This window comes from Anastrepha ludens, chromosome 3 (genome assembly GCF_028408465.1).
Source record: "Anastrepha ludens isolate Willacy chromosome 3, idAnaLude1.1, whole genome shotgun sequence".
Taxonomy (NCBI): domain Eukaryota; kingdom Metazoa; phylum Arthropoda; class Insecta; order Diptera; family Tephritidae; genus Anastrepha; species Anastrepha ludens.
In genome coordinates, this window is record NC_071499.1 from 132,103,045 (window position 1) to 132,118,574 (window position 15,530).

The window sequence follows — 15,530 nt, forward strand, 5'->3', positions numbered from 1 at the left end:
AAACGCTCCCATCTCTAAGCAGCCTCTAATACATATATCGCTTGACAATACAAAGTCACTTCCATAAATGCTATCTAAAAATAGTTCTTCTCTTTCAAGTCAATGGTAACTCGATATTCATTTAGCTAATAACAACCACATTTAATCAATTTATTTAAGGCCCTACGCGCTCATTCAATTATCGTTGCCTGCAATCGCTCGCCTTGGCGATTTCAGTTATTTAAGTTCTTACCCAAGTGTTGAGCTCAAGCTGAGCCAATTGTAATTCTACTCATGTTTCATATTTACTGTTAAGTTGCTTTGTTGCCATGTAATTTTTTTATAAAGTCTCAAGTGCTTTCATTGCTTGCATATTCTCAGGCGACTACCCATTTCTTCTGTTCAGTGCCTTTATAAAACTCATAATCGATGACGCACATTGACGGGTGCGTGACGGTTGATGCGTTGAGCGCGAGATTCGAGGAAGCAAATTGCTAAACTATGTGCAGAATGAAATTAACTGGCGTATTATTTGTAGTTCAATTCAAGCTATTGCTGCCGCGTAGCCTTACACAGACTGATTGCACAAAAGAGCGCCTAAAGATAGACTGCAAATGTGAGCTCCTGTGCTTTTTTCTCTCCTTTTCTATATAGAATTCTCCATTGTCTTCTTTTTCTTCTACATAAACCTTTGTTGCAATTCATAAAAATTCTATGAGAGGTAGTGAACGACCAGCTCAAAAGTGGATTCAAAACCTTTCGACATGTGATGATACCCTTGAAGGCTAATTATTTCTTTTCATATGAAACTTCGAGTAACTTTTACAAATAGGAGACTTTTTTTTGAATTTAGATATTTATTTCTCCCGTAGGAATAATCGAGAGCCACTTGAGACTGTGCACCGAAATTGCGAGGGCCTACGTTAGACAATGGCGGCCGCCGTAGCCGAATGGGTTGGTGCGTGACTACCACGTGCATCGCGAACGGAGTTTCCCTCTCGAATACCTGGCCGCCTTCGAGAGTAACTGTGGCCTTACCGCGGTAAGGGGCGCTGCCGCGGGGGACTCCATTATTTCCCCTAAATACTCGTGGGTTGTGGAGCTTGACACAGTCAGGCGAAGCAACCGTAAGAACCAGATGATATGAATTTACAACAAAAAGAAAAAAACCAAAAATTCGTGCCGCGCTGCGACACAATACCATCCTCCGAAGAGGATACCCTGCTGGCCTCCAGCCAAGAAACGGCTGAGTCAGCAAAGAGTAAGGGAAGTACCAGCCATAGCACACCCTTACCAAGAAAGCAACAACAACAACAAAAAGTTATACCACAAACATCGCAAAAGGCGGCAGACGGCACTCAGAGAGAGAGTCAGGCCGCACGAAAACACAAATCCGAGGGTGCCCTCATGAAATCTCGCTACACGAAGGCGAGGTTCATTCTAAGCAAGATTGCCAAAAATGAACTCGCTGGAGCGACTGACGAGCGCGACGCGGCTGACAAATTAAAATACCAGCAGGTGGTTAAGGAGTACGAAGACTTCTTATCCAAAAAACCCAAAGAGGACGACAACAAAAAAGGCGATGCGAAGAAGAGAAATAGGTCACAGGACGTGATCGATCAGGCACCGAAGAGACCTAAGGTGTCCAGCAGCATCGAAGAAACGAAGCAACGACCGTTCAGTGAGGTGGTTAAGGATAACCTCCTCTATGCACTGATCGACGAAACCACAAACAGTGGCAAAGTGGTCCTGCAGAAGTGGGGGCAAGTGGAGGCCAAACTGTCCAAGCTCGTGCTAGACAAGCATGTGGTTGGAGCACAGGGCGGAACTCTCCCTTCCTTTGATTCTGCCGGAGTACTTCGCGGCTGTAGAGTGATCAAGTGCGACGACGACTGGTCAAGGGTTGCCCTAGAAAAGTGTGTTGTTGAGATCAACAGCACACTGGAAGGCTTAAAACTTAAGCTTATTCCGGCCAAGGACATCCCTTGCCCTCCTCGCGCTCGCATCTGGCTACCGGTGATGGACTTGAGCGGTGCAGAAGTGCTGAAATACCTGAAGTCGCACAACCCTGCGGTGCCGATGGACGACTGGGCAATCGTGAAGGCAGAAAAACCGCAAAAGAGCAGCATGCCATTCGTTCTGCAGATAAACGATGAGTGCCTGCCAATATTAAAACAACAAGACAACAAAATGCGGTTTGGTCTGAGAAAGGCCAAACTGAAAATTTTCAAAGCAGACAGCAATGAAAATGAGGAAGACCCAGATGAGGTCGACAACAACATTCAGCTAGAAAGGCTAGAAAAGCTGGACCTAGCTGAGGACAACAATAAACCCGATGCCTAGAGCCATACAGGTGAATCTGCAGCACTCGAAATGTGCTACAGAGAATCTGGATGTCTTCCTCAGGGAAGGGGACATCGACATCGGTTTCATACAGGAGCCCTGGGTCAGAGACAACGAGATTAAGGGGTTCCAAAACCACAAGAACATCAACGTATTCTACAACAAAGCTGACGGTAAGCCACGGTCATGCATAATCACTAAAAAACACTTAAAAGCTTTTCTGTGTTCTAATTTCAGTACTCCCGACTTAACGGTGGTGAAAGTGGAGCTGCAGAAATCGGCGATATACCTGGCATCAGTGTATATGCCACATGAGAAACCGGCGCCGCCAGACGAAGTGGCTCGATTCCTGTCAACACTAAACAACACAGACAAACTATTGATGGGCTGTGACGCAAACGCCAGAAACGAGCTCTGGGGCAGCTCAGAGACGAATGAAAGAGGTGAGTCACTTTTTGAATTCCTATTAAACACCAACCTAGACATATGTAATGTAGGGACCACCCCAACCTTCACTTTTCCGAGCTCGGCAAACTTTCCAGGCTGGGAAGAGGTCTTAGACGTTACCCTATGCACAAACAATAATTCCCAAATAGTCACAAATTGGAGAGTATCCGACCAGAAATCCTTTTCGGACCATAGCTGGATCCTCTTTGATATCAATCTTAAGCTTGAGAAACCAATCCCACATAGAAATCCTAGAAGAACAAACTGGCACACATTCCGTAGAGTGACCCAGTCTAAACTTCAGCACATAAATAAAACCATAACGTCAAGGGAAGACCTAGATGAGAAAGTAAGAGCTTTCGAAACTTCCCTGACGAAAGGACTTGAAGCTTCATGTCCCGCCACATATGGCAAAACAACCTATCCTACCTGGTGGAATGAAGATCTAAGTAAACTCAGAAAAATGACAAGAGAAATCTTCAATATCTGCTACAAACATAAATACTTCAAACCCTACAAAGACTGCCTTAGGGAATACAAGAAAGCAATCAAAGAGGCTCGGACAGAATCTTGGAGAGATTTTTGTAGTTCCATAGAATCGACCAAAGATACGGCCAGACTAGGCAAGCTTTTATCCAAGGAACACTCCTGCCCTTCCTTCTTGAAGAAAGATAACGGAGAGTGGACAAAATCATCGGCCGACACATTAGAACATCTTGTAAATACACACTTCCCAGGCAACACAGAATATATTGAGAACAATACTGACAGTGTTCAAACATCCAAACTATCACCCATTGTAATCAACCACATCGTATCCCAAGACAGAATATTATGGGCGATAAAAAACTTTGAACCATATAAGGCAGCCGGTCCAGATGGGATATTCCCAGCCATGCTGTGGAACACTCGAGAAACGACGATTCCTTGGCTGGAGGTCTTTTTCAGGAAAAGCCTTATGCTGGGGCACATACCAAAAAGCTGGAGGAGGGTTAAGGTAATCTTTATCCCTAAAGCTGGTAGACGCGGTCATGATACAGCGAAAGATTTCAGACCCATCAGCCTATCCTCCTTCATCCTCAAAACTCTTGAGCGATTGTTGGATGTATATCTCAGGGAAAAGATTACAGACTCAACGATCTCACCATCTCAACATGCCTATCTCAAAGGAAAGTCCACAGAGACAGCTCTTCATGAGGTTGTAAGTGCGATTGAAAGGAGCATAGAATACAAGCAATACTCACTAGTCGCTTTTCTCGACATAGAGGGGGCCTTCAACAATGTTACAACAAGATCTATAATTGAGGCTCTTAGCATGTTAGGCATAGACATAGGGCTCAACGAATGGATAGAGAACATGCTCAAAACTAGAATAATCATCGGCGAGGTAGGCAGCAGCACGATAAAACGCTCTGTCAACAGGGGAACCCCTCAGGGAGGGGTCTTATCCCCTCTGCTGTGGTTACTAGTCGCCAACAACATTCTCACCAAACTTAACCGAAAAGGAATTAAAGTGGTGGCGTACGCGGACGACATAGTGCTTATGGTTTCAGGAATGTTTCCAACCACAATCAGTGAGATTATGGAAGGAGCTCTGGTATTACTCAGCAATTGGGCCACGGACTGTGGTTTAAGTGTAAGCCCGAGAAAAACTCAACTGATGCTATTCACCAAGAAAACCAAGGTGCCAAACTTTAATCTCCCAAAACTAAACGGCGTCAGCCTCACGCTAACCAAACAGGCAAAATACTTAGGGGTTATCCTGGACCCCAAACTCAGCTGGAAGTCCAACGTAGAGTACAGGGTAAAGAAAGCAAATATAGCACTTTACACGTGTAAGAGAATGTTAGGAAAAAAATGGGGTCTCCAACCAAATTATCCAACTGGTCCTACACAGCCATTGTAAGGCCAATACTAACATATGCGGCACTGGTTTGGTGGCCTGCAACAGAAAGGAAATACAACAAAACTAAGCTGAACAAGATACAAAGAACAGCGTGTATCCTAACTACAGGAGCGCTTAGCACCAGTCCTACTGAAGCGCTCAATGTACTAACACATCTATTGCCATTAGATTTACACATTAAAACAATAGCTACTTGCAGCGCGGTGAGACTCAGAGACATAGGAAGCTGGACAACAAGGTCGTACGGTCACAGTAAGATCCTCCTACAGGGACCCCCGCTGCTCAAAAACGGATCAGACTACACAGTCCCCGACCTAAATTTCAAGAAAAGCTTTACGGTACGTTTCCCACCGAGAGCCGAGTGGAGCAAAGGAGAGGTGATTGGAAGATACGACATCGAAATTTATACCGATGGTTCTAAGATGAACTGTGGTGTGGGAGCTGGCTTCCATTCGGAGCCACTCAACCTGTCTCAATCAATTCGTCTTCCTGATTATGCCACCGTGTTCCAGGCAGAACTTTTAGCGATCAGAGAAGCATGCAAATCCCTAGAACTCTACAAGGTAGTTGGTGCAAGAGTAGCTGTCTTCTCAGACAGTCAAACAGCTATTAAGGCCTTAGACTCCAACTACATTTCATCAAAACTGGTCCTACAGTGTAGAGAGGAGCTCAAACTGCTCAGCCATTGGCTTGAAATTATCCTGATATGGGTTCCTGGTCATAGGAACATACGAGGCAATGAGATAGCGGATGAGCTAGCAAGAAAGGGCTCAACACTAGACATAGCAGAGGCGGTGGCAGTTTCCACCCCACTGAACACACTAAAAGCATCTATTGCTTCACACTATCATGCTTTAGCCGAAAGAAGATGGAAGCAAATACCTACATGTATCACAACAAAAAACACATGGCCGTCATATAAAATCCAAAGGACGAATGACCTGTTAGGATGTTCTCGGCCAAACATTTCACGTATCACTGCAACCCTTACAGGACACTGGAAAGTAGGGGATCATGCAGCTAGACTCAATCTACCCTTCAATCCTATCTGTAGAAGCTGTCAAGCGGAAGGGGCGAAGGAAAGTCTGTTCCACTATTTATGTCAATGTCCGGGACTAGCCAGGGCACGACTCCGATCCTTCGGTAAGCCTTTCCTACAGCAAATTAAGGAGATCTCAGTCATCGAGATAAAGGATTTGCTCCTATACTTGGACCTCACTAAATGGATCTGACTTGGAAACAAAAAAAAAAAAAAAAAACATCTCATCATTTCACGAGATAGTGGTATTAAAACGGTGCTGGTCACTAATTAGGAGCATTCTCAGCTAAGTAATGTTCAACCACCTCAACAACAACAACAACAACAACCATTCGGAATTCACAGAGAGAACGTAGGTTCGAATCTCGGTGAAACACCAAAATTAGGAAAAACATTTTTTTTAATAGCGGTCGCCCCTCGGCAGGCAATGGCAAACCTCCGAGTGTATTTCTGCCACGAAAAAGCTCCTCATAAAAATATCTGCCGTTCGGGGTCGGCTTGAAACTGTAGGCCCCTCCATTTGTGTAACAACATCAAGACGCACACCACAAATAGGAGGAGCTCGGCCAAATACCCAAAAAGGGTGTACGCGCCAACTATATATACATATATATATATATTATATTGTATATATTATATATATATATATGTTAGACAAAATTATCCTGAAGCTGCCCATAGAATTTTACTCAGAAGCTTTCAATTTGCAAAAAATAATGTAAGCTCACTTAAGATGCTTTGCTTTTAATACAATTATTATTCCATTTTTTTTAACTGTTATCAAAGTGTAATCCCCACAATTTTTTTTTTTGTGCCAACAACCTACCAACAATCTAATGTACTCACGCACACCCTGCTTATTTTCGTATTCCTATTCCCCTTTAAGCACCACTTAAGCGAACTTTTCCAATAATTTACAAGAATGGCCTTCTCAGTTCTGTTTGTACTCACATGTACGTATGTTTTGTTGTTGTGGTTGTGGCAATCACATTTTTAACTTACCCCTTTGGCGCACACTAACTACTGCTACAAATCGCTTTAACTGTTATATCGTCGTCTTCAAGGCTCGTGCCACATAAGTGGAATATTTGAAGCCTCAAACTCAGCTCAGACTAACATAGAAGTTGAGAAGGCAAAACATAGAAGTTCGTAATTGGAATCAAAATAATGTTGAAGTAGGCCAATTATGTTGCGAGTGGAAACTAAAGGTGATTTAAATCCATTTACTTCTCGAAGGCTATTCAATTTTGGGTCGCTTCAATGCCTTTTTTTATTAACTTGTATTTTCTGGAAACTGAAATCATACAAATAATTGGTAGTCATTCGTGTTTTATTTGTATTCTTGTCTCCACAGCTAAGCCACTTTTCGAAGCTTTTCATCAATTATTGCGTTGGCGCATCAAAGCATTACCAAGTAGTTGGTTCTATGTTATTCCAAATACAAATTACCCAGGCGTGCCCTCCTCATGTCGTTCCACTCATTTCTACTACAACAGGTGCGCCAACGTGCTTCATTTGTCACATTTGCTCTAAGAGCGTCTTGCTCCATGCACTCATGCCGCCTCTTTTAAACGCTTTTTACTTTCATTTTCGGTTACGCAGAGCTATCGCTGGCGATTTTAAAGTTTTACTTTTTAATTGCTAGCTGACCAACTTTGAAATACTTATTTATGAACAAATGCCGGCTTTTCTATGACTTCCAAGTGTTCCAAGTTTTCCTGTATATGAATGCAGGTTGTGTAAGAAGAAAAGGAAAACCAAGTTATGTGTAAGAATGAAAAGTTTATTAAAGAATTCTCTGAAAGTATTTAAAGCGCCTTGTGTAATGAATTTTATTTATGGCCTTCAGTGAGTCCCAACACATCCAACATGGAGGTTGCGACTAGTTTGAGTGCTGGACAATTATCTAAAAGTTGCTAGGAAAGTGAAAGGTGGTCGGTGAAGGTACGAATTTATGTTGCAACAACTAATGGATGGTGGCGAAAAAGAGCACCTAACCATAAACCTCGCTTTGAAATTAATCTTAAGGGGACAGATACCTGTATTATTACTAAAATTACTACTAAATAATTTTTTCGAAAAACATTCGAAAACTTTTATTCACATAGAAAGTAATATCATAAAAATGTGTGCAAAATTTCAGAATGATCGGTCAATAACTTTTCGAGTTATTGTGTACGCCAATTCGAAAAATATAGTTTTGAGAAAAACGCGTCTAAAATTTGAATACAACGTAACTATACCTCTGCCTAACTATACCTCGAACGCAAAGAATAGAGTCATCACGGTTGACGCTCTATAATATAACAAATACTTAAATTTACGTTCTAACATTTTTTTGACATATTCTTAAAGGATTATATTAGCATTTTATGAAAAAAAATTTTTTTTCGAAATGTTACAGGTATCTGTCCCCTTAACGGGGGGTAGGGTTTAGCGCTAAAAAAAAAACACTTTTTTTTTGAACTTTTTACAGAAATATGGCTTAAGATACTTTAATAAAATCAGTTGCATGTTATTGTACATCTTTTCAATAAGTTTTTAAAAAATATTAATAATAAAATATTGACAAATAAGCCCATGACAGAGTTTTTTTGGAGATATGTTTTTCGAGAGGTGCTCTGCGGTGCCAATCGGCATTCGTCGTAGAATCATCTGAAACTAAAAGAAGCGAATTTTTCAGTTAAAGTATGACGTAATGCTCCCCCCTACATTAATAAAATTTTTTTTTTTTCCTTTTTGTAGTTTTGGTGGCAAAAAAACGTAAAACGAGCATTTTTGGCGAAAAATTTCGCCATATTTGTAAGTGAAAAACAACCTTAAAAAAAATAAAAAATAAAAAAAAACAGCGTAGGGGGGAGGTATTTTTGATTTAGAAAACGTGTGCCAAATTTGAAAAGAATCGGTTGAATAGTTTCGGAGTTGTGATTGGCACCGACTTTTAAGAAGTCGTTTCGGGAAAAACGCGTTTGAAAAAATGACTCTGAGAAATTATCGATGCTCCGCATTCGAGGTAGAGTGCCTACAAAGGCTATAACTTTGAGAGTTCTGCTCCGATCCACTTAAAATTTTGACACAACATTCTTGAAATGATTTACTATAAGATGAGTGAAGAAAAAAAATTTCGATTTTGTGACCCTACCCCCCCCCCCTTAAAAGATAGAATAAATATCGAGCAAGCAAATAGCCTTCGGACAGATTCAGCCAGTGGCGGCGCTAGACCAAATGTGTACGTCGGCGACATCAACTTCGCGAGGCCTCTTTACTTCGCAGTGAAAGAAAACGAAAAATTAAGGGAACCAAATTATAAAAAAATGTAAAAGGAGTTTTATTGTTAATAAAATGATGACAAAAAATTATTACACACAGAAATTAAAATAGTCGAAGTTTTCGTCTTTTAGCCTCACTTAATTTTTTCAGGATTGTGTCGTAGTTAAGTCTTGCCGCTATTTCAGCTTCGATTGACAGAACTGATAACGCGGGTAGTCTGTCTTGGCTCATTGTGCTTCTCAAATGGGTTTTTATCAATTTCAACTTTGAGAAGCTTCTCTCAGCGGAAGCTGTGCTGACCGAAACTGTGAGCATGATTCTAATTGTAATATAAACATTTGGATATATCTCCTCTAAATTATTTTCTAAAATGTATTGGATGAGTTGTTTTGCGTCGTTGATAGAGTCTAGTGAATTAGTTTTAAAAAGCTAAAGTTCTTCATATAGTTCGAAAGGCTGTATGTCACTGTTTTCGCCTTCCCGAAGTCTTGTACCTAAATCAGTACAATGTTTGAGAAGATCCTCTTTTGGCATAGATTTCAAATAATTGATATCATAAATAAAACCAAATTGTTCAAAATATTCATTGAGCGCTGTAAATCGACATTCTGTATAGACTATTATAGCATATTATACCATTGTGTTAAAATAAATAACTCTGAACTGTATTTCAGGAGATTCAACTGGTTCATCAGTATGTTCGTAACTAAGCATTCGTTTTTTCCTGGCTATTCTTTTTTCCTTAAATTGAGACTGAATTTCATAAGTACTTTTCTCCACAAATAATCTAGCTTCTGTTACGCTTTTTTCAAATCCTGTATTTTGGAATTCGTGAATCCAGCTACAAAATGAGCGGAAAGTATCAATAGCAAGTTGACTTGAACCGATTGCCATAGTTTACTTATAATATATTGTTTACACGTAGCAAAACCTCATACCACACGTGTAATGCAACAATAAACTCAAAAGTTAGCATTTCCTTAAGACTGCTTCACTGTCGCTTAGAGTTTTGGAATCATCAGTTTTATTTTTCAGTTCATTCACATATTCGATGACATCATCAAGTTGTAAAAATATTGCTTTTACTGCTCCGATTCTACTCTCCCATCTCGTTTCAGACAGAGTTTGTAAAGTCAATTTTAATTTATTTTTTACTATCTCCCAACGCTTGCTTGACTTTGAAAACAGCACATAGATTTTATTGATACGAGTAAAGCCGAAAAATGTTTTGGCTGTCGTTGAAGAGTTTGCTGCATCTATCAATAGTAAATTCCAACTGTGGCATCCGCATGGTGTAAAGAATGTTCTTGGATTTATATTGAGTATTCTTGTTCTGATACCTTTGTTAATTCCGACCATATTGGCGCCATTATCATATCCCTATCCTCGACAGTTTTGGATATCTAGATCATTTCTTTCCAGTTCTTGTAATATTGATTTTGTTAAAATAATAATAATGTTATTTTATTAACAATTTTCTTTTTCGGAGTTATTGATATGCGCCCCGACCAGTAAATACCCCGGCTACGTCTCGGCGCCGCCCCCTCCCTTTGACTTTAAAGTCGTTAAAAATTAGAAGTTAAAAGTTGGCTTACCTGAACATTAGGTATGAAATTAATAACAAATAACGTAAAACTTTTATCCACTAGAACTGTGCACTAGAACGTCGGGGTGATAACTTTACAATACAATAAAAAGAAACTTTGCGTTTGCGAGTCTGCAAGTTGCCGTATGAAAAAAATTACTCTCACAGACAAATGAAATATAGATAAATAAATTAAACAACACGGGGATTCCCCGTCCAGAGTCTCGTGCGCCGTGCGCGAAATCGAACGTTTTCGCACTACCCGATTATACGATATTGGTATCGGACGCTCATAATGAAGAGCACACACACACATTATGTTTCTATATATGCTAAATTAAGATCTTTTGCACATAAAACTAATTTATTTATTGCATTCATAGGTTTACCTACACCCATGAATTCAATAAATAAATAAATGATAAATGCCTCACACATTACTTACAAACATTTTCACCCAATACAGATATCGTGTCGGGTAGAGTGTGTGAGAACGCTCATTAGGGCGAAGCCAGGATGATTGGCGCAACGAAAATAAATAGGTAATAGTGGCCGACGTCGCCGACGCCTAGCGCCGCCACTGGATTCAGCAGCAAATTACTTCTCAGGACTTAAGCCGGTGCACAGATCTGATTACAAAAGGAGGCACTTTTTGGGCTAACCTATAATAAGTAGTTATTATAGGTGCGGCACTTGAAGTGTAACCAATTAAAAAGGCTATACATTTAGTTTGAAAAATTACTTTTATTCAATTCAAAGTAAAAAATGTGTGCAAATAATACAAAATTAAGAATCAATTTATTTTTGCTCGATATGACCACCTTTTGCCTTGACTATAGCCTTGAGATGGTCTAGAAACGAATCGCAAGTTGTCCGAATATGACTTGCAGGTATTTTGGCTCACTAGCAGACAATAGATTTTTTCAGCGCCTCGAGACTGGTGAATCTTTTAGTTCGGGCCTTGCACTTCAAATGCGGATTCGCATCTGATGAATTTGAAAGCCATTGTGTGGACGTTATGAAGTTCGCAACGTTATTTTTAGGCATTCTTGGTACAGTCGAGCTTTGTGAGACGGTGCCGAGTCTTTTTGAAACGTCCATGATCTGTTACCGAAATGTTTGTCTGCGCACAACTTCAAAAGAACCTCCAGAACACTTTCCGCATATTATTTCGCATTTACCTTGGCGCCAGGCTCGATTAAAACGATTGTAGAGCGCCCAAATCATTAGCTGTGGTGGGTGCCGCCTCCTGGTGGCTAAACGATGACTCAAATTCTCGTATGAACGGTCGGTCAAATAAAACCTATCGTTTTGGAAGTTTACGGATTGCTCAATTGGAAAAATTTTCTCGTCAGAAGACACAAAGTTCGGAAATTTACCGCTTTCGGCCAAGCGAAGCAACTCCTTCGCTCTCTAAGTCTGACTTGTTGCTGCTTTGTGATATCATGTGCTTTTTGGATCTTTTAGGTCTTGACTTTGAAATCATTTTTCAGCACGCGGCGGATGCTATGGTCAGATATTTTCAGTTCTTTCGCCATTTGATTTGCACTTCGTCGGGGATTTCGCTCAAGTCGCTTCTTCACTTTTTGAACCATTTCATGTGACAGTTGATGCTCGCGCTTATACGTGAAGGCTTTTACTGTAGAACAAATGGTGCAGACTAGCCCGACTGCCTTTACTAACAACAAAAAATTGTAGTTTGTGGTGTGCGGCTTGATGTTTTTCCACTAACAGAGGGACCAGCCGTATTATGCCACCTCCGAGCCACAGATGGTTTTTTATGATGAGTTTTTTCATGCCAGAAATACACTCGGAGGTTTGCTATTTCCTGACGAGGGGCAACCGCATTTAGAAAAAACTTTTTCTTCATTTTGGTGTTTCACCGAGACTCGAACCTACGTTCTCTCTGAATTTTTAATGGTAATCACGCACTAAGCCATTCGGCTACAGCGGCCGCCGTCCGCAAAAGTAACACATGGAAAAAAAAACTCCGGTTGACTTCCATGCACTCCGAATCGTCAGCTCATTCCGGTATATTAATGCTTTCGACCAATTACCATGAATCACTGATTCTGTCTAATCATTCCGGTGAACGTTAAGAGCTTACGAGTGCAGTTTGATCATTTCTGAAAACTTTCTGTCCATCACCGAATGCACATCAACAACGTGATTGGTAATAGCAGAGAAGCTAAATCAAATGTTAGTAAATTGTATGTCCTTCAATTCACTTTTTCTTCATGACCTCCACCCAATTGCGTTTCAGCTACATTCGTATCCTATCACCACATACAGCGCCCACTTCGAAAGTCAGCCATTCAGCTAAATGCTATTATTAGTTGCAGCGCACAATTGCCCGCATTACTTTAAGAGCAAAGGCGAAAGTTGAATTCGGTCAATTACTTCGTAATTTCCGGGTGTCACGTACATGTGGTTACGCCTTCACGCCACTGTGTTACCAAAACTGTTGCTCTTGAGGCAAAGATGGGGCGAGCAGGATGAGCCGGTTGATAATCAAAAGGGAAAGCTGCCGAAGCCATAGTGGCGAGAACGGGAGGGTGCAGACGGGTTAAGTATTTAGTAATAGGTTTTTTTATCGCTGAGCGGCATCTACAGAAATGGTTTATTGCAACGGATATAGATAACTCACAAACATAAATCACAGTTTTCAGACTCGTTATGGGATTAGGTCTCCTTAACGTATTAAAGCAAGTAAAATTTATTTATGCTTCTAGTTTGAATCCGTTATGCGCTCTCCCTCAGTGGAGACTTAATACGTAGCGAAAGCTTTAAGCGAATTTTCCACGAAACTATTTTTTTCAAGCCGTCTGGACTCATAACTGGAATAAATTTTGGAATTTTATTTTATTTTATTTATTTATTTTAACCCATCAATTGCTAGTGCCGTAATTTTACAACAACTGTTGAGAATTTCCAAAATGGGTTCTTGACTTAAATGACAAATATTTTTAACTCTTGTGGAGCCTCACTGAATCGCTCAGCATTCCCTTTCTCTCCACCTCTGATTGCCCGCTTGCAGCTGCCGCGGCTGAATTTCCGGCGTTGGTTGCACCATTTCATAGCCATGCAGCTGGCTACTTTTCTACCACGTGCAGCAACGCATAGAAAATTACTTTCCATTACCGAAACGATGTGGCGCCACTTCCTTTGTCTAAGACAAATGCTTCTTTATTTTCGGATAGTTTGCGCCACTGATTGCTACTTAAATTAGTTTAATAGTTTGTTTGGTTTGCCACACTCAGCAGAGAGTTCAAATAGGGAGAAGGTAGCATTTGGTCTATTGTGTTGTTTTTTTTTTTTTTTTGAAAATGTCAAGCACGAAATATTTGTAATCGCTTGTGCAAAAGTTGGGAGTGCTACCCATGCTGGCATTTTAAAATGTGTTGTTGTTGTTCTACTCCCACTTCTGCGGTTTTGGTGCTGCTTTGGCGTTTGTGGTCAGCCAATTAAACTCCAAGCGCATCACCGGATGCCAAGTAAATGTGACCGACTGTAAAAGCACCGTCATGTGCGCGATGCGATTTTAGTTTTCTCTCATTTTTTCCACACAACTGAGTTGTATAATTTGATTGCAACAAGTTGGTACCATTGGCTGGCTAGTGATTTATATAATCCTCCATGTGGGGTATGTGTGTGTGTTAGAAACCACAGCAACTTTAGCAAATTGAGTGACAAAAATAACAGAAGCTCTACAAATGGCATAAGAATATTGCAACTACATATGTGGCTGCTACGTACAGCATATAATAGCAGTGACTGAAAACAGCTTTAGAAAATGCGTAGCAAATACTAAAAAAAAGCACAAACTATTAAATAAAACGTAAAATTCATTCGTTGGCCTCAACAGTGAGAGAACGTGAATCAGTATGGAAAAAAAGTTGTGGGAAATTCTTTGTAATGCAAATTGAGGGGGTTTTACATTTCGGTTTATGGAAGGTAACGGCAATAATATGTATATATATAATATATATAATTGGCGCGTGCACCCTTTTTGGGTGTTTGGCCGAGCTCCCCCTCCTATTTGTGGTGTGCGTCTTGATGTTGTTACACAAATGGAGGGACCTACAGTTTCAAGCCGACTCCGAACGGCAGATATTTTTATGAGGAGCTTTTTCATGGCAGAAATACACTCGGAGGTTTGCCATTGTCTGCCGAGGGGCGACCGCTATTAGAAATGTTTTTCTTAATTTTGATGTTTTCACCGAGATTCGAACCGACGTTCTCTCTGTGAATTCCGAATAGTAGTCACGCACCAACCCATTCGGCTACGGCGGCCGCCAACGGCAATAGTATTTAGTCATGTATTCGTAACAAATTATATAGGAATTAATTACAGCATAAATTAAAACAAAAGCGACGGTAATAGCATATTTTTACATTTTGTTAAGGTGGCAAAGTGGCACAAAATTAATCACCATATGGAAAATTTATAATTTTTGTCAAACATATTTGACACTTCTAAACTAGATAGCTGTAAGCATTTACAGTTAACCAAAAAACCAACAAATGTTTTTTTTTACCAAAGAAACAAGAAAAAAGGGTTTGTATATTAAATCCCCCAAAATATCCCGTAATTAATTACTATGTTTTTTATCTTCAAATTATTCTGGAAATTCGATCTTTTTCCCATCCAGTCTCACCCTCCAAATTTTATTATGCAACTTCCCTCTTTTCTATGCAGCTTCTTATACAATTCAATTGCATTTGCTCTTTGTTCTTCGCATGACCCAGCCTGAGCTTTGTTTAAGCAGCACAAGCCTTGTCACTTCATTATGCGCTTTCCATTACTTCATATTATAGTTACATCATCACCAACATTGCCTTTAGCTTGGACAGTGACATACAAAATTTCTATCATTACAGTTGGCAGAAAACAATCAGCCCAGAAACAACAATTTCAGTAACGTCATCACTCGCTGTAAGAATCTAATACCTTTTCAAAG

At 40.3% G+C, this 15,530-nt stretch overlaps 1 protein-coding gene across 1 annotated transcript; it reads left to right on the plus strand.

Moving 5' to 3' along the window:
- The first annotated feature begins 1,122 nt into the window (after positions 1-1,122).
- Positions 1,123-2,322, plus strand: LOC128857752 (uncharacterized). Its single transcript, XM_054093495.1, has one exon. It carries the CDS (start codon positions 1,123-1,125, stop codon positions 2,320-2,322), a length of 1,200 nt encoding a protein of 399 aa, XP_053949470.1.
- The last annotated feature ends 13,208 nt before the right edge of the window (positions 2,323-15,530 follow it).

Excerpts from the sequence above, each read along its gene's own strand:
- LOC128857752 (XM_054093495.1), top strand. The coding sequence starts at position 1,123 with ATGAATTTACAACAAAAAGAAAAAAACCAAAAATTCGTGCCGCGCTGC.